Source organism: Hemibagrus wyckioides, linkage group LG25 (assembly GCF_019097595.1).
Source record: "Hemibagrus wyckioides isolate EC202008001 linkage group LG25, SWU_Hwy_1.0, whole genome shotgun sequence".
Taxonomy (NCBI): Eukaryota; Metazoa; Chordata; class Actinopteri; order Siluriformes; family Bagridae; genus Hemibagrus; species Hemibagrus wyckioides.
Window position 1 is genome coordinate 14,588,802 of NC_080734.1, and position 19,231 is coordinate 14,608,032.

The 19,231-nt window shown below is 38.5% G+C and overlaps 1 protein-coding gene across 1 annotated transcript; it reads right to left on the reverse strand.

Annotated features, from left to right (window-relative positions):
* Positions 1 to 4,633: 4,633 nt before the first annotated feature.
* rp1l1b (rp1 like 1b) lies at positions 4,634 to 18,956 on the reverse strand. Its single transcript, XM_058378512.1, has 3 exons — positions 18,438 to 18,956; positions 15,883 to 16,060; positions 4,634 to 15,405 (listed from the first exon to the last, which is right to left on the reverse strand). The coding sequence occupies exons 1-3, from the start codon at positions 18,936 to 18,938 to the stop codon at positions 6,089 to 6,091; spliced, it is 9,996 nt and encodes a 3,331-aa protein (XP_058234495.1). The 5' UTR covers positions 18,939 to 18,956; the 3' UTR covers positions 4,634 to 6,088.
* Positions 18,957 to 19,231: the final 275 nt, after the last annotated feature.

Here is a 19,231-nt window from a genome sequence, read left to right on the forward strand (position 1 = left end):
TGACTCTGGGTTTTGATTTTCCTACACACACTACATTATACCTCTCTGACTTAAAAAATGGGCCCTTTTTAAAGTGATTTTCTGTAGTTGAACTTATTTCCAACCATCTATTTGGTTTTGTACATAACTAACTGTAACATAAGCTGTGTATAGAGATACATCGTTTTTTTCTGATAGAAATAATAACACAGGGATTTGGAAGAGTTTTCATTCAATCATATTTGGAAAGCTTTTTAATCCTGGTTAAGGTCATGGTGGATCTGGAGACTATTCAGAGAAACACTAGACACATGAAACAAAAAGAAAAACCGTCCATGATGCTGATCAGTACTGTTGTATGATGACCTATTACACACATAATAATCTCTGAAGGTTGTTCTTGTGCAAAATATAATACCTTCTTCTCTCTGTAAATATATATTGGAATTTCTTACTCGGTCTGTTATGAGTTAAAATCATTAATCTTCCTGTGTTTCATGTACACACATCTAAAGGAATCCATACGCAACAGAGGGAAGGAAATTGCACATTAAACAATGAGTCCTGGTGTATGAATGAATGAATTGATTCATCCTAAACAAACGTCTTTCCAAACAAATGTATTTTCCTTCAAATCAGGAAGACATCTATCAGATTAATATGATATCAAGGAACAATCAAACTTGCTTCCTATGCATACTTTTTTTCTTATGGGAATCGTTTTTGATCCCATGCTCACAGAAGAGAAGCGTGAATTTCTGGCCAGGCTACCATGGGTTTTCTGGGAGACCACCTGTGTTTGTGATGTCCATGAAAAAGAGGGGCCTCTGTGACAGCATCTGTTGCAGGTGCGTGATGGGAGCTTTGTTGAGGGTGTCCTGGATATAGATTCTTTTTCCACACTGATTTTCCCAGGGTCTGCGGATACTGTGTCCCTACACCTCAGGTCCCCAGACGCTGCATCCTGTTCCCCAGTATAACCTGAATAGCACTGGAAAATAGAGGAGAAAGAAATAGAAAAGAAGAGAAAGAAAAAGACTCTGCACTTATTGTCAAGCATGTGCTAACACAGCAAATATTTCTCCTTCTGTTGCTCCATTTCATTATGTGTGTGTGTGTGTTACATCTATGATAATGTCTGCAGGACATACTAGCAAACTAAGCAAACTGATTGATATCAACTTTATTAATGAGCCCATTGGTGTTTGTTAATGTTGGACAGGAGGCATAACCTTTCAAAGAACAATAAGGAATAGCCTGGTAAAAGTGAAGTAGCGCTTTCTCATCCGCATCACCTTCACATACTCACGCACCTAGTGCAAACTGTGCCAATCTTCCTCCATCTGAGGACAAAGGCAGAGAAACCCCATTCATAACTGTGCTGGGTGCTTCCTAAATGGAAGGGGGGGAGAAACTACACAGTGTGAGACCATTTTCACTCTTCCTCTCACCGTGTGGGAAAACTCCTCTGACCGTCTCACACATCAAACCGGACAGGCTCTCACTCATTCGTTCTCCCTTTATTATATGAGACGGTGGACAAATCAACTCAGCAATAAACTGGACAATGTGCTCGAGGGCACTTGTTTAGCTGTTACTCCGAGGACAACCTCACACATCGCTCTTCCTCTGTGGAACCACTCTTTGTTTACAGCTGATGGCTTGAGGAGACATGACCTTGGCAATGGGCCCATATTATAAAAGAAAAGAAAAAACAAAGGTCAGGCTATGCCAACTTTGACACTGTAATATAGTTTAATAGTCTAATATAGTACTCACCGAATATTATCACAATACATAAATCTCATAAATCTCTTGATGAAACACCAAGAAAGGCATAAAGGCCAAGAATGCCTGAGAATCCAGAACACTGCGTAACTGCAAGTGTGACATCCACCTGTGCAATACGTTAAGCTTAAAGCAGGAAATTCTGACACAGATGCTCGTGTGTCACCTTTCCCCATCAGCAGGCTGGCAGGCTTGTTTGTGTGAAACATCTGGAGATGCAGGGTGCACATCTGTGCAGCTGGACACTGGCACTGCACTTGAAGGTAAACAGGGAAAATGGGGGAAAGCCCCCTGTGCTATCCACCGGAATAGAGCTCTACGTCTCCCAGCACTGAGGGTGGAAATAGCTCCTCGTCAGCAAGCAGGTGCTTCCTCTGCATTTTGTCTTATTTGTCTACATTTCCAGACAGGCCTGGGCAAACGTAGATACTGAGTTTCAATCGCAAATGCTTAAACTTTAGCAGCAGACAGTTTACACAGTGTCACACTGAATATACAGTATAGAACCATATTTCAATATCTTTCCAATGTGACTTCAGTCTATGCTGAAAGTCTTAAGTGAAAGCTTCGCTAAGTAGGCAGATAACCGGCAGATAACAGAGAAAGGAAGTGTTTTTCAAGATTAGTTTTGAATGCAGGGTGAGGGTTTCTATGTTGGAATATGTTCAATGTTGTCAGCACACACTTGCACCTGTAATTAACCCAGTGCAGAACATTTTTTTCCATGCTGCAGGTGGCTCGTATCATATCTAGACAGTTTCATATTCATATCATATTTATACTGTTCCGCTCACTAAGGCATCTGCACATACCCTTCCATTTTGTAAAGCCTTTATTTGTGGCCTTCATTTCACATTCATTCATTTTGCTGAAATGTGTTTCTCTCTCGTATGTATGTCAACCAGACAAAAAGTTATGGATGTTTTATTTTTTCATCTAAAAGCGGAAAGGGACTGCACAACGGACTGAACATCACAGTACATTTTTAGTCGATATCTGATTACAAACTGAATTGATTAAACTTATGTCCTTTTCTCGACGACAAGCACTGTACCTATCCAACTTTTCATTGTATTTTTTCTTCGCTTGTTCCCTTTTTTCTGTTTGTCCAACTATAGCATTAATTATTATTAGATAGTGACATTTTTTATGCTCATTGGTTATACCAACTCTTCCTGAACTTTCAATACAAGTGTGTTTTGAGTGTACAGCTTCTTTGTTCGATTTAGTATATTAAATGCACATATAGATGACTTTATAAAATATATAAATCATAAATGCCACAAATACACTTATCAGAATTTCTTGAATATTCAGTCAACAGACAAGAATTTAAAATTTTACAAAAAAATAAAAAATAAAATAAAAATTCTGCAAACACTTTTTATTTATAATGTTATCCATTCACCAATATGTGTCTACCTATAACTTGTAAAAAGAACTTTTGAGATAGATGGACAATCAGTCTTTTAGCTCCAACTATTTACTGGCCAGGTGATTGTGTTATCTATGCCATCAATACTACATTTCCCTGTGAAAGCCTTCTTAGATATGGGGAGGGGACTGAGCTGTAATATGTGAGCTGTTCTAGCCCCTTCTCCAAATGTGTGGTACTCGGTCGATGGGAGTGACACCAATTATTTATGTCACATCCCCTCCGGAAGCACTGGATGGAAACTCGCATAGAGAAGACTATCCATCAAACACCATGCAGCAGGGCTGTACACCTCAGAGGCAGGGAATGAAGTCTCTTAGGACAGTTTTAAATACACAGCCACACACTTATCATGTCTCAGAGGCAGAGATTAATTAAAACTTCCCAAATATACATATTTTTATTTAGCTGATTGGACATCAGCAGCAGTGTGAAGAAAGGAAGGTGGAGGATTAAGAGGATGATTAGGTGCTAGGGTTAAACTAGCATAACATACATTTAAATGGATGTTAAATTGAATTGGAGCATGACAATAAGATGATAATAGAAGTTAGCTAAAATGAATAAGGTAAATAAATAAATAATAAATACCTCTCTATCAAATATTTACTGACTAGCTTGTTCGTGTCCGCACAGTGCCGGTGTCCTGAGTAATTGCAGTTGTCTGTCTCTGTTGGATCCATGGGTTCTGCCCCCATTCGATAAACTGACCAGTCTCTTTAAATAACCAGGTTAGGGAACAAAAAAGAAAATGCAGCTTCAAGTGTCACAAAGGCTGGGAATTGACTCATAACGAGGGGTACTCCAGTTGATGGATGAGGTGGGGCAAATTATTAATAGTTTGCTGATTTTCTCCTTCAATATTTTTGGGAGACATTTTTTATTTTGTCATAGATGTCATGCCATGATCTATTGAAGGCTCAGAAATAAAGTCTGCACTGCTAGAATAATTACTTGGTTATTTAAAACTTGGGAAAGATACAATGTCAGAAAAATAGGGGTGGGATGTGTATAGGTGTAGAACAAGCTAATGTGCCTACAGATATGTGGCATTAAGTAGTAATGTGTTGATTTAATATATTATGGTCTATAGCGCTGAGGAAACAATTTGAAATTGGTCCAATAAATCTCCAAATTGCTAAATCATCTATATCAATGACATGATAAATATATTTGATATGAACATAAGCATGCAGATTAAACCGTTCATGCAATTATGCAATCAGCCAATCATTTAGTTCACACCTTTTCTACTAATACACAAGGCATAAAATACCTGATAAAATACCTTATAAAAAAGACTTTTGCACAAGAGCAGTGGATATTTTTCTGTTCTTTATTACTTTCATACTGCATACAGACAAGAAAAGAAGCAAATAAATAACATGACATTAATTACATTAACTTATCATAATGTTACATAAATAATATTTTCAATTCTCTTTGATAATGTTACATCTAAAGCAGATATTTTCACCAGTGTACACTGCATATAATTTCACAATTTATCATGCATATACTGTCCACTTTAATAGTATATCTGCTCAGTTATGCAGTTATCCAAACAGACAATCATGTAGCATAAGAACATTGCACAAATTCAAGCAGATACAGGTCAAGTGCTTCAGTTAATTTCCACATCAAAAATCAGCATGGGAAAAAGTGCTATCTCTGTAACTTTGATGGTTGCTGGCATAGTTGTTGATGCCAGATTAGGGTTAATTTGAGTATTTCAGAACCTGCTGATCTACAGGGATTTTTTTTTACACACAACAATCTCTAAACTGTAGACAGAATGGTGCAAAAAACACTGAGTGAGCGACAGATCTGTGAGTGGAAACACCATAATGATAAGAAACGACAGAGGACAATGACCACATTGGTTCGAACCACCAGGAAGGATGCAGTTACACAAAAAATTTACTCTTTACATCAGTGGTGAACAGTAAAGCACATCAGCATGCACAAAACTTCCAACCTTGAGGTGGAAAGTTTAACAGAAGACTACATCAGGTTCCACTCTTCACCCCAAAAATCACTTCCCAGAAGATCAGCAACCTCAAACCAACCCATCTAGCACTAACATCCACATCACAGTTAAAATCACAGAGATCACACTTGTTCTTCATTCTACTTTTTGATGTAACTGAAACTCTTGACCTGTTTCTATATTTTTACTTATTTACTTCTTTTTGCATTGTGCAGCTGCCACATGATTGACTGATTAGAAATCTGTATCATATAAGAAAGTGGACAGTAACCGTAGATATATAGTGTAAATATTTGTTGAAATTCACACTATGCTATGCTGTGTTCACCCTCTAACATTCACACATATGACACAAAGTATAGAGTGCATAGTTAATTATTTCCCCATAGGGATTGTTATGTATTTCCTATTGCAAAATATTATAAATGTAAAGAAGAAGTTAATGCAACTCAATTCTAAAATTTCATATGCATGGTATCTTGTAATGTTCCCGTTCATTTATCTGTATTTCAGTTCCCTTTTAAAGTGACATCAAATACACTGTGCAAATAATAGACAATAAAGTGCATGATATAGAATAACTTTTTTTTTCCCTCAATATTGTTCAATATCTCCACAGATACTTTCACCTTTTGTGCGTATTGGTTCTCTTTATCTGAGCTTTGCAGTGGGATATATCCAGCTTTTCCACCAACATTTTTTCCGGCTTCTCATTTAATCAGAAAGAACCTACTCCATTAAAACTGCCAGAGAAATGAACAATGAAACTTGTTAATCAAGTAATCTGTCTTTCACCTTTCTAGCTCTCCTGATCTACATTACAACTTCCTCTTTCACACAAATGTGTTAATTATTTCCCATTCACTTCCTGTTTATTGTTATCCAGTGACAGAATCTTAATCTTCTTCCTCATTTTCCACACAGCCATCTAAGTTATGTACTTCAGTATCTGAATCTTCACCATCAGCCTCTGCTCCGTCCTCAGAACTTGGGTACACTTTCACAGTGGAATTCATCTTTATGTCAGCTGTATGCGGTGACCATTTTGTAGGCTGCGTAGCTGGAATTTTCATCCCATAAGCTATTCCATCTGTTTCAACAATAGGTTCAGTCTCATCCTCAGCCTCATCTCCTCCTTCATCAGACTCTCCGGTGTTTACCGAAGGAGTGTTTACATTTATACTCAACATCTCTGAGTTTGCTTTTGTTTTCTTATTGTGTGTATTGATGTTCATGTCATGTGTTTCTCCATTTACTTTTCCAGCTGTTTCTCCATATTCTAAACTTTCACTGTCATCTGATTGGTCCCAATCTTCTATTGTTTCTTTAGCAATTTTCCCATTCTGTGCTATTTCATGTTCCGAAAGCTCTTCATCATCTGTTTCTCTCTCATCAGCTGTATCTTTGTCTTCTGTTGTCCCATTATCAGCGATTTCTCCATCTTCTCTTGTTTTAGCCTCAGCTGTCTCTTCATTCTCTTCATTTTCAGTTCCAGTGGTTGCTTCATCATCAATTATTTCATCATCACCTATCTGCCCATTTCCTCTTCTATTATCTTCTTGTTCTCCATCCTCTGCTGTTTCAGCTCCTGTTGTCTCATCAACCTCTTCCATGTCAGACTCTTCTGTTGCTCCAACAATTGCTGTGTTGTCATTTGGTGTCTCTCCATCTTCTGCTCTTCCATCATCAACTGCATTGTCATTTGGTTTCTCTTCACCTTCAGTTGTTTCATCATCAGCTCTGTTGTCATTTGGTGTTTCTCTGTCTTCTGCTGTTCCACTATCAGCTGCATTGTCATTTTGTGTTTCTCCATCTTCTGTTGTTCCATCATCATCTGTGTTGTCATTTGATGTCTCTTCATCTTCTGCTGTTCCACTATCAGCTGCATTGTCATTTGGTGTTTCTCCATCTCCTGTTGTTCCATCATCATCTGTGTTGTCATTTGGTGTCTCTTCATCTTCTGCTGTTCCATCAACAACTGTGTTGTCATTTGGTGCCTCTTCATTTTCTGTTGTTTCGTCATCAGATTTGTTGTCATTTGGTGTCTCTCTGTCTTCCGCTGTTCCGTCACCAGCTGCATTGTCATTTTGTGTTTCTCCATCTTCTGTTGTTCCATCATCATCTGTGTTGTCATTTGGTGTCTCTTCATTTTCTGTTGTTTCGTCATCAGATTTGTTGTCATTTGGTGTCTCTCTGTCTTCTGCTGTTCCATCACCAGCTGCATTGTCATTTGGTGTTTCTCCATCTTCTCTGGTTCCATCATCATCTGCATTGTCATTTGGTGTTTCTCCATCTTCTCTGGTTCCATCATCAGCTGTTTTGTCATTTGGTGTTTCTCCATCTTCTCTGGTTCCATCATCAGCTGTATTGCCATTTGGTGCCTCTTCATCTTCTGCTGTTCCATCATCAGCTATCTCTCCACTGACTGCTTCATCATCTGCTGTTTCACCATCATTTTCACTTTGAGTTGTATCCATTTCTGTATCTTCTGCAGTTTCATCCCCAACAAACTGATTAAAATTTTTAGTTTGATGTGCATCACTGTCTTCATTAGCAGCTATTTCTTCTGGCTTCTCTGGCTCTTCTGCTCTTTCATCATCACCATCATCATCATCATCATTATCATCATCATTTTCATTTTCTTCTGCTGCTTCAGCTGTCTCTTCATTTTCTGCCACCACAGCTCCAGAAGCCTCTCCATTGTCTGATGTTCCATCATCATGTGTTTCTTCATATTCTGTGGTCATGGCTTTAGTTCCACTATCTACTGTTTCATTACAAGGTGTTTCTTCAATTTCTGATATTTCATCAACATCTCTATCTTCTACTATTTCAAATTTACCTGCATCATCGGCTCCTACTTCATCAACAATTCCATCATCAGATATCTCTCCATCCACAGCAATTTCAGCTTTAGGTGTTTCTCCATATTCTGCTGTTTCTTCATCTGGTGTATCCTCTGCTATTTGAGCCTGGTTTGTTTCTGCATCTTCTGTACTTTCACAATCATCTTCTATAGCTTCAGCTTCACTCGTCTCTCCAATGTCTGCCACTTTGACTCCAGCAGTCTCTTCATCTTCAGCTGTTACATTGTTATTTGTTTCTCCACCTTCCACAGTCTTGACTTTTATCATCTCTCTTCTATCTGATGTATCATCATAAAATTTGTCTCTATATTCACTTGGTTCACTACCAGCTGGTTCTTCATATGCTGTTGTTTCAGCTTTGGTTGTCTTTCCTTTAGCATGTAATTCATCATTATCTCTTTCTTCTTCTTTTTCTGCTTCATCATTCATTGGATTAGCCCCGTCAGCAGAATCATGCTCAGTTACATCTCCATCTTCAGCAGGTTCACAGATCTTTCCCTCATCAAGAAAGTCATATTCTCCACTCTCTTTGCTTATTTTCTTCATGTCTTCCTCAGCTGACTCGGTAGCATCTCTTCCTTCATTATCTGTGCTTTCACTTTTCTTTGCTTCTGCTATATCAGATTCCTCTGGCATGTTCGTCCATGTAGTTTCAGTTTTCACATCCTCGTGCATCGCATCATCAGGTATTTCTGGTCCACTTTGAGCATTTTCTTCTTCTGCAGTTGAATCTGCACTGGCTGTCTTCAAACACTTACCACCAGCTACAGGACTTTCTTGCTCAAGAGCCCTAGAGGTATTATTGCCCTGCGGTTGTTCCGATTCATTTGGTTGTGCATCAGAATCGTCCTCCTCGAGAGAACTAGAAGAACCTCCCTTCCCTATCTCCTGAGGCTTGCTTCCCACAACAGCCTGTGGATATTCATTTTCCAAACCTTTGTCATTTGATGTATCAGATTCATTTTGTTTTTCTTCTATAGACTTGGCCTGCATGTTCTCCTTCATGACATTCTGAAGCAAAACATCTTCAGACACATTTCCATCCTCTATGTGTTGTTCCTTATTTTCAATTCCCTTACTTTCTGTGCTATTTCTTTTTAAATGAAGGATTTTTCTCAACTCAATGTCTGTCATCAGTGGAGCAGAATTGGGGACCTCTGTTGCAAATACAGGTCTTGATATCATTTTCTTTTTCATGCAAGTGTCACATGGGCAGTATTCATCATCATTTTGTTGATCACTAAATTCATTCATCAGTATTTCTGTGTTGTCAGTGTTTGCTGCTGGATCTATGGACTGGTTGAGATTTAGACGCCTGCGCCTTAAAATACTTGATTCACGTGACATGCTTTCTTTTGGTGGCCTGGGTCTTCCTACATGACCTTGGATTTTTCTGAGCTCATTATTTATGCTGGCTTGTATTCTTTTATGAACTTCATCCCTTAATTCACATATCATGACATCAAGCTGATCGTTGTTATTTGAATTCCAGCGTACCTTAAATTCTGTCATTGCATTGACATAGTGTGTCATAAACTGCTTTTCTATGTTGTTTAACAGATTCAGAACCCAGACAGGATCAGGATCTTGAGAAACCTTTTCTGTTAACTGAGCCATTTGCTCTGATGATGGGGATTCTAAACATGTGTCTTCCTCATGGTCAGTTAGCTTTTGATTAACATTACTGTCATTTCCAGAGCTCTTGTTTGATATGGATGCTGTCTCAGATGGTTCTCTTTGACTATAATCATGTTTTATTGTAAAATCTTGGACAGCTGAAAGAATGTTGCTCTCTTGCATATTTTCTTCTACGTCGTTCTCTGGTGTCCACCGGACCCGACTTGCAATATCAGGGGTAGCTGAGTCAGAGTTTGTTTCTATTGCCTTCTCTGTTGTATCAATTTCTTGTACATTTGTCAGTATCTCAATGCCTTGTCTTTCTAGATTTGTGCTCTCAATGACACTGCTCTTTCCAGAGCCTTGGGAGCTGCTGTTAATATCAACCCCTGAGGATGACTTGACATTGAATTCTTCATCATTAGACAGTTGATTGTTAAATTTGTTTTTCTGTGGGATGGTCACGCTGTCAAGAGTGTCACAAAGCCAAAGGGATTGAAGCATGTTCATGAGATCGTTGTACTTCTCAGCCTTGCCATTTACATCATTGGGATCAAAATCCAACAACTGAAGGTTTACCAGACTGTCTAAAAATCCTCTTGCTGACATGCTAAGTTTTCTTCCATAAACAGGAGATACCTCTGGTAAACTGTTACATCTTTCAAGTTTGGGACTAAGTAAAATTCGCATAAGCTGGACGGAAGAAGGGATATCAGGACAAGTGTAGGGTTGAATGTTTTCTGCATTTGCAAGGTCTGTGGTAGTTTCCTTCATATCACCTTCTTTGCTTTCATTATTCTCAATTTCTTCAACTCGCAGTTGCTCATTTTCTGGCTTGATCACAGCTGCATCAGCTTCTCCCTCACTTCCATTCACTCTTTCACATGTCGTCACTTTTCCTGACATCTTCAATAGTTCTTCTTCTTCATAGTTTTTGTGGAATTCATCCCCATCATCATATAAAGCACTTTCTAGTGGAATTTTCTTTAACCATTCACTCACTACTTCAGTAGGAGAAGAGCTTGGTAGGATAGATGGGACTAACTCAGAGGCATTATTATTATCTCCCTCCTGTGCCAAAGAGCTGCTGCTGTGTCTGCAACTCGAGGTACTGTTTTTGTCACACTTGTTATCATTGATGTTTCTACTACAATCTGTAGTAACAAGGGACCCATTACAGGTTCTACTACATATATTTAAATCTCTGTTTGTATTCGATTTATTGCCATTTTCATTTGAGGAAGATGATCTATGATTAGAGACTCCAAGGGAAAAATCAGGTTCTTTGGATTTCTGTCTCAAAACTGCGCTAATAGGCACGTCTGCTGAATGCGGCCTGGAGATCCCTACCTCTTTTTTAGAGTGTCTGTCACTTGACAGATTGCTTTTTGACCGTTCACAGACACTTTTACATTTAGCATTAGCATTACTATAGTGTCCATTTACTTCCAAATGCACGAGTGTATCGGACATGTTACTATTTGCTCTGTCAGTCACTTCTGGAGGATTTGTATCTTTAGTTTTAGATGATCCAGTATCTGTACGAGCAGACCTGCTGCTCAAACTGCGATTGGAAGTATTCTTTGAGTTCTTTTTAGCAGATGTATTGTTTGCCACCTCATTGTCTGTTATTGGCTGGGAAGAGTTGTTGGGAGTACATTCAGATTTTTTGGATTTGTTTGAGACAGTTGTCCCTTCTGTCAGTGAACTTTTAGCTCTGTCATCTGGAGTTTGCATGCGCTGCTGATATTCACTTTCAGTTGTTTTTGATGATTCTTTGCCACGCACATCCATTTTTGAGTTTAATTGTGAAGTAGAATTTTCTGAGGCTAAAGACACACTGTCATCCTCAGAGTTATCAACATCATATTCCTCTACAATCCCAATGGATACTGAAGCGCTTGCTGGAGTTAAAACTCTTTCAGATGTGTGGTGAACTGAACTGCTATTCGATTTTTTAGACAAAGCACTGGAAGCCCTCTCTTCATTGTCAGCATTATTTGAGATTTCAGTCATTGATATCTTTAAACCAGGCACAGCACTTTCAGATCTTTCATTCAAACTTTCAGTGTCAGTCTGTCCACCAACCATAGCAGAAACATTAGATTTGACAGATCTAGATGATACACTGGTTTTGGAAGACATGTCACTTGGTGCCCTTTCCTCTATCTTTATATCCCAGGTCCCAGCATCAACATTTGGAGACTTATTTGATATGATGGAACAGTTTGATTTTTCATTTTTGGCAGAAGCACTAGATTTGGGAGAAATGGTGCTAAGACATATTTTCTCCATTAATTGTGTATCTGACCCCTTTGACCTGACTGAGGTGTTTGATTTTGCAGAGACTGCACTAGGAGATCTTTCTACCAATTCTTCTTCATTTGCATGTTTGGGTTCTTTAAAACCATCAGAAGCTCTGTTTTTCTTAGATTTTTTAGATGTTTTTGAGCTTCCAGACATTGCACTGAGAGTTCTCTCTGTACTCTGATGCTCCCCTTCTAAAGAAGATACAACTGCTAAAGCTTCAGACTTTGGAATTGAGTCGACTGCGGACGTATTTGAGTTGGCAGAAGATAAAATGGAAGCACTTTTATCCTTCTTTGAGTGTGTAGATTTTGTAGAAATATTAGATTTTGCTGACATAGAGGTTGGGGCTCTCTCCTGGGATAGATCTTTGGACTTGTTGGATAGAAAAGATTTAGAGGACAGAGCACTTGCAGCTCTGTCATCTTTTGTTTCTTCATATGCACTTTCAGTTTCTGTTAGTAAATCTTCTGCTGATCCTGTATTATCTACCCCATCAGCTGCAAGGTTAGATCTATCTGAGAGATTGGATTTACAAGACATGGCACTTGGTGTTCTTTCTCTGTTGTCTGCATCACCAATTCCTTGTCTAGAAACCTCTGATGCTGTTGACTTTCTAGATCTGTGAGATCTTACTGACAATGCATTTTGTGACCTTCTACCAGTTTGTTTTATTTCTTCTTTCTCATTTTCACATGGGGCATCAGAAAGTGCTGACTTTTTAGATTTCACTGATGTACTAGATACAATGCTTGAAGGTCTCTCTTCTAGATGGTCACATTCCTGTGCTGCTTCTGAAATCTTGCATTTTTTGGATTTTTTGGAAGCACTAGATTTTGAAGATGTTGCACTTAAAGGCCTTTCCTCTTCCCCCCCCATACCCGTTTCCAACATTTCTGACATCTTTGATTTTCTAGGGGTATTTGATTTTGTGGACACTGTGCTCGGAGCACGCTCTTCTAAGTTGTCTTCAAAATCACTGGACTTTTCCATCATAGCCTCAGATGTTTCTGAATCCCTGGGTTTAGAAGGTGTAACACTTGTTATGTCTTTGTCTTGCATTTGCTCTGTCTTTTCAGCTGTATTATCATCTTTTTCATCTCTCAGTTTGGATTTTTTGGATCTTAAAGATATAGAGGATTTAGAAGACTTAACACTTGAGGGACTTTTTAATCTTTCCTCCTCTAAAATATCCGCTGCTTTAGGGGCCGCTGTTAAAAACATTGGTGTATTTGACCTCGAAGAGGTATTGGACTTATTGGATTTTGCACTTGGAGCCCGGTACTCTTTTACATCTTCTACTACCTCACTATCATAGGGGCTGATATCCAAAATATTTGACGTTTTAGATCTTACCGAAATATCAGATTTAACAGACATGGCACTTGGTACTCGCTCCATTAACAGTCTGCTATCAATGTCTGATGTTCCTTCTGATATTTTTGATGTCATTGATCGGACTGATATGTTAGTCTTGGTTGACAAAGCACTTATACTTTCAACTGACGGTACTTTCACCAGTTTTACAGGACTGGCTTCTGAAATACTAGATTTGACAGACATGATGCTAGGAGATCTGTCTTCTACCTGGTCTTCCACTTCTCTCAACTCAGAGGTCTCCAGATCTGATATTTGTGATGATCTTGATACACTAGACAATGCACGAGGCAGTACCTCCTCTGTCTGGTCCTCAGTCCCATTAGCTAGTAGTTCTGAAATCGCTGACTGTTTTGAGATTGTAGATGCACTGGAATGGACAGATAGTACACTTTGAGCTCTTTCTTCTTTTTGTAGTTTAGCGTTCTTTCTTTCTTTACTTTCCACCTTTGACAATCTGGACCGATTTGATCTTGCAGAAACATTTGATTTAGGTGTCATAACACCTGCTACGTTCTCTCCTTGAGCGTCATCACCTCTTTCTTCAGTTTTGTTTTTTGGTATTGGAGACTCCGATGTATCTGAGTCCACAGACATGGCATGTGACGTCACTTCAATATTCTCTTCTTCTGATGCATCTTTCACATTCACAGATTCCTGTTCATCTGCAGCATGCGTATTGGATGTAGTTAAGTCTGTGTGTGAATTTGAAGGTGTTGACCTGACACTTGATCTTCCCTTTTTATTTCTTTGATCTACAGTATCATCTGAAATGCCATCACATGTTTTTGACAGATCAGATTCTGATTTTAGAGCTCTCATGTCAGTTTCAAGGACTTCATTTTCATCGAAGACATCTTCTGATTGATCGATTGCCTCCAGTTTCTCTGCTGATGTTCCGTTTTCTATAGCCACATCTGTCAATTGTTTATTTTGCCATTTACAAGGTGTTGATGAAGGTGTATTGTTTTCATCTTGGTCCACATTTTCTTGTGTATTTGTGACTACAGCCTTTCTGGACGTCTTAGATTTCACTGAACAACCTGACCCTATGCTTGATGACCTTGTTGACAGTGAGTGATTTCGAGATTCAGGTGGCTTACAGGGTGTGAACGAACATGGTCTCTCTACAGCATTTTGGGTTTGTTCGTCATTCTCTTTATTATTTTGAGATGCTCTGGAATTACTTGGAGAGAGATCATTTTCCTCCTTATCTTCGTCCTCTTTAAGGGATGCTAGGATATCTGAGGAATTGGTTTCAACAGATAAAGGCCTTTCATCTTCTATTGAAACCTGGGTAATCTGTACACTCATCTCATCTTGCTGTAAATTTTTAGAGGAAACAGGTCTTTCCTTCTCATCAGTACATCCTGCTTTCTTTGCCTTTGAAGAAACTGAACGCACTTCACTCTGACTAGAGCAGCGACTAATGGTACAGTATTGCACTGTGTCGTCCCCATTGTCCCTCTCCCCCACAGTGTGCTGAATGCAGGTTGCCTTTTCAACTACCTGCTCAGTGTATTCCTCACACGACATGGTGTGCACACTATCGAAAGATTCTTTTTTGCATTTTATTTTATGTGATGACGCATTCAAGCTAGTGGATCCAATGTGTCTCAATGTTTCCTGCTCACTAAGGGCTGGATTTTTCCAAATGTCATACTCCTGACAGTAAGTGCAGCAGTGTTGACAGTGTGGCTCCTGTAAATGCTTCTGGCAAAGTTTGGAAATGTAAACGTCCTCGGCTTCACTAGCAGACAGGGACTCTGCCTCTGAGCAGCTTTCACTGTGGCCACAGTGAGGATAGTCCACATTGTCTTGTCCCGGAAAGGACACATTAAAAGTGCATGAGGATTTCTTAATCTCAGTAGAGCAGTGCAAAGTCTCGTCATTTAGCAGTCGAAACCGCACTTTCATCTCCATTGACAAGCTACCATCTTTATTGACAAGCACTCGCTTCTCAATGTCATCATCCATCATACTGTCTCTGGGTTTAGGAAAAGAACGCGGTGGAATGTTCTTCTTGGATTTCAGTCCAAAGTTGACTGTAAATGAAAGACAGATATAAGTTTATGGTAATCTTCCATTTATGTTCTTTAAATATAATGTTGGCTGCAGGAACACTCTGAATTAAAGGATACAGATATCCTAATAGGAAATAATGCAATATAACAACAGTATTCAGTACAGCTTTAAATAAAGGAAGTTCAAATATTCTAATATTTCTGAATTGTAATATTCAAATAAAAAATACCTTTTAATTTAGTCACCAACTTTTCAAAACAGCAACTTAGGTGGTTTAATTGTACCATAAATATCCCATTTCTGATTTCTGACCAGAAAATGTCCAATTAAGATATTGCCCATTAATATGAATGCACCATTAAACAAGGTACGTCTAAATTCACTTCAGGAGTGCTCCATATAAACAGATATCACCAAACTAGTCACTGTGAATGCATTAATCAGCAGACCTTAATAATAGAACAAGGATGCCCACTTTGCTGATACACAACACATACCATTTTTCTTGTACCCTTGATCCTCGTTGCAGGTACTGGACTGTGGCTTCAAGATCAGTTTTGGAAGTTTAACCTCGGAATTTTTCTGGAAGCTGTCCAACAAAAGTGGGTGGAACGGTTCACGGCCCACACAAACCAAGACACTGGGACCCTGTAAGAGACTCTGAACGCTGTCGACCTGAAAGAGAATACAATATATTAGATGTAAAAAAAAAAAACAACCAGGAAAAAGGATACATTCAGAATAACTTTATAGTGTTTCAATAGAACGGGGAAAAACACAACACAAACCCAGGACTTTGTGAGGAACTACAGCATAGTGGATTAAAGCCATACACATTGAATACTGCCAGGAAGTGCAAACATCTGTGCTAATAATTTCCCCACACAGACTCACTAATCATTTAAACAGCAGTTTAATACCAGTAATGATATTTTTATAGCAGTCTACTTATAAAAATAATTACCATGCCAAGAGGAAGACAGTGATTCTTTTGATTATACATCAGATATCTTGTATTTTTATAGAAATAGATATGCATACATATTGTGTTTTGATATAATTTATATATTGTTTCATCATATTCTTAATTCATGTAATAACCTAGTATAAATTCACATGGTCTATAGAGTGATCTTAAAATAGTAGAAATCAATGACATAAATAACAGTTTAAATTCATTCATGTTTTTCTGGTGAGTTTGATGATGAGCTGAATTATAACTTAATGTTTTCTTCTGCTCACATCATTATTATTGTTGTTATTCTGATTATTGATAATGATATCTAATCTTCTCACCATTTAGTTTAATAAATGTATATCAGAAGTAGTATTTTACTTTTTAAATGCCAAATATGCTTGCTTTGCAATTCTCTAAAACTCAGTCGGGATAATTAATCAAAAGCATTTAATGGAAACCTTGAAAGATACGATTCTGAGCATTCTTACGCTACCTGTTTGCAAGCCATTGACCTCGTTCTGTTGGTTCAAAATAGCTCTGATTTGAGCAAGATTAATAGTTATTCTCAGCATGTTGGAATATCACACTACAGGAGAAGATTCTAGTAGGATGCTTCCTACAAGAAAAATATATGAGGACATTTGAAAAGATAGTAAATATCTACAGATATATATATAAATGATGACTGACTTAATTTGAATTTTATAGGTGCCTTGCATTTCACTTAACTGATCATTTAGAAAAGATATCTAAAAAATTCTTTAAAACATTTTACAGCCACTCTTTCATAAATGATAAAACATTTTATAACTTCATGTAGGAAGCATACTGTTTAAATCCTAAGCTACACTGTTGAGCAGCAGAGTAGTAACACACCATATCTCAGATGCTTCATTTTGTGTACCGCTTCATTTTGCAATATCCTATCTCTTGCCCTCCAAGGTAAACCTTTAACTACTGTCAACAAAGTTATGTCTCGGGCTTTTGTAAGATTTACTGCTGCACTGCACTTGTGCCATTCCTGCTGGCATTTTTGTATCAATCAGGCCCCTGTGGAGAGGTGTGTACTGCTTTACAGCATGTTTTCTCTGGGAAGTACATGCCTGTAGCCAGCAACGCCAAGCAAAAGTCAGAGAGGTCTGCTGAGTTCAGTCCTGATTAGCAGGAAAAGCCTGGATCAGCTCCAGACATGGTCTGCGCTACAGAAAGGTCCTTATTTAAAGCAACAGCACTGTAACTTTGCCCTCAATGACAAGATTAAAGTCCGTATTAGTTAATACTTTAATAATAGCTGTGTGGGTAAATATTCTAATTTATGGATTGAGCAAAAAAAGTATAACACTATTACTAGTATGACACCACCACTGTCTGTTTCTTTTCTATTTCTCCTCTTTCTCTTCATATACTAGCAATTTAGAACAAACCAAAAGGTGGGACCTGCTAAAACACCTATTTATAGACCTCAGGCCACAATTTCCTTCTATATACTTCTAACTAAATCACCCTCTGGCAGTAGTTATTCCCTGTTGTGCAGTTTATTTATATAACAGTTGCCCTTGTGTCCTAGTGTGAGTTTTATTACCACTTTAATACTGACACAATTAACCAGCCTGTGCAGTTCCCCTCAAATCTAGATTAGCCTACTGAAGTACAATTTTATGATTTCTGTCACATTTATGTCATTTTGAAAGCTAAAACATGTTGCAATAGACTCTCAACTCTAAACAACAAAACACTTTAAGGTTTTCACCACAAGAGGCCTCTGTATTGCAGTGTGTTGCCTCTTCTGCAATACTAAGTAGTCTATTTACATAAAAACAACTGCATCTAAGACATTTCATTTGTCTTTACTAAAAACACAACATGGGTCAATAAATTAAACACGAACAAATGTACCATTAAGTAAACATATATGACTCAAACACAAGGCATATATGCTGGAATTTTATTTTTGCTTCAAGAGTCATTTAACCCTAGATCTTGCCTGGTATAATAAGTTTTGCTGTCATGATGGTGTACGACAATATGAAGATATATATATCATGTAACTTAACAATGAAACACAGCTGAAGATCATCCACAGAGGGCTCTTACCCTGTGACCATCCAGAGTGTACAGCTTTCTGATGTGACACTGCATGAGTTCAGACACATCATCCATAAAGACACAGAGGCTGTGCACGGGTTTGCGGTGCAACAGAATGGTTTTTTGGATGGACAGGTTACTATTCTTCACAAGTACAATCCTCTTGCGGTGCCTGTGCGTGTGGTGCTGGTGGTGGTGGTTACGATGATGATGTGCGACTCCATATACCGGATCTCCCTCCGGTTGCATGGGCCTTCTGGGTGTATGCTGGTGGCTTGGGCTTTGGGGTTGGTACCATGAAGCAGGCTGATTCCCTGAGACTTCCGAAGTCACCGGCTTGCCTTGCTGGGATTCTGAACACAGGGAACATCTACGATTCTCCAGTTGCTCCAAGTGTGTTGAGGTACAGGTGCTGCTGTGGGATGATGCAGTGGATTTATGCCCAGCAGTTAAAGATGGCTTTTCCACAACGGCATCAAAACACTGAAAGCTGTGCTTGTGGGATGTCATCTTAAGCAAAAAGGCAGCAGTAAGTCAGGGGTCCTGAGATGGAGAGCAAGAAAGTTCACATCAGAAAGTTGCAGATTATTTTACTCTGGGAGGCATGGTGTTAGTTTCCTCCCACTCATGTGTAGGCAAGCAGTCCCACTGTGTTCTCTGGAAAAAAAGTAGTTACTTCATAATTACTCCAAATAGCAAGTAACTCCTGTTCTCAATTAATGTGTGTTCATCAAAACAGAATTAATAAAGCAGAAAACATGCATGCATCTTACAACCAACATATTGTTAAGTAAATACTGTTC

Bases quoted from the DNA above. Each gene is read 5' to 3' on its own strand.
- rp1l1b (XM_058378512.1), bottom strand. From the start codon at position 18,938: ATGACATCCCACAAGCACAGCTTTCAGTGTTTTGATGCCGTTGTGGAA. The intron at 16,061-18,437 runs GTAAGAGCCCTC...ATTCTCTTTCAG, and splicing joins ACACTCTGGATGGTCACAGG to GTCGACAGCGTTCAGAGTCT. The intron at 15,406-15,882 runs GTATGTGTTGTG...TTTCATTTACAG, and splicing joins TCAAGGGTACAAGAAAAATG to TCAACTTTGGACTGAAATCC.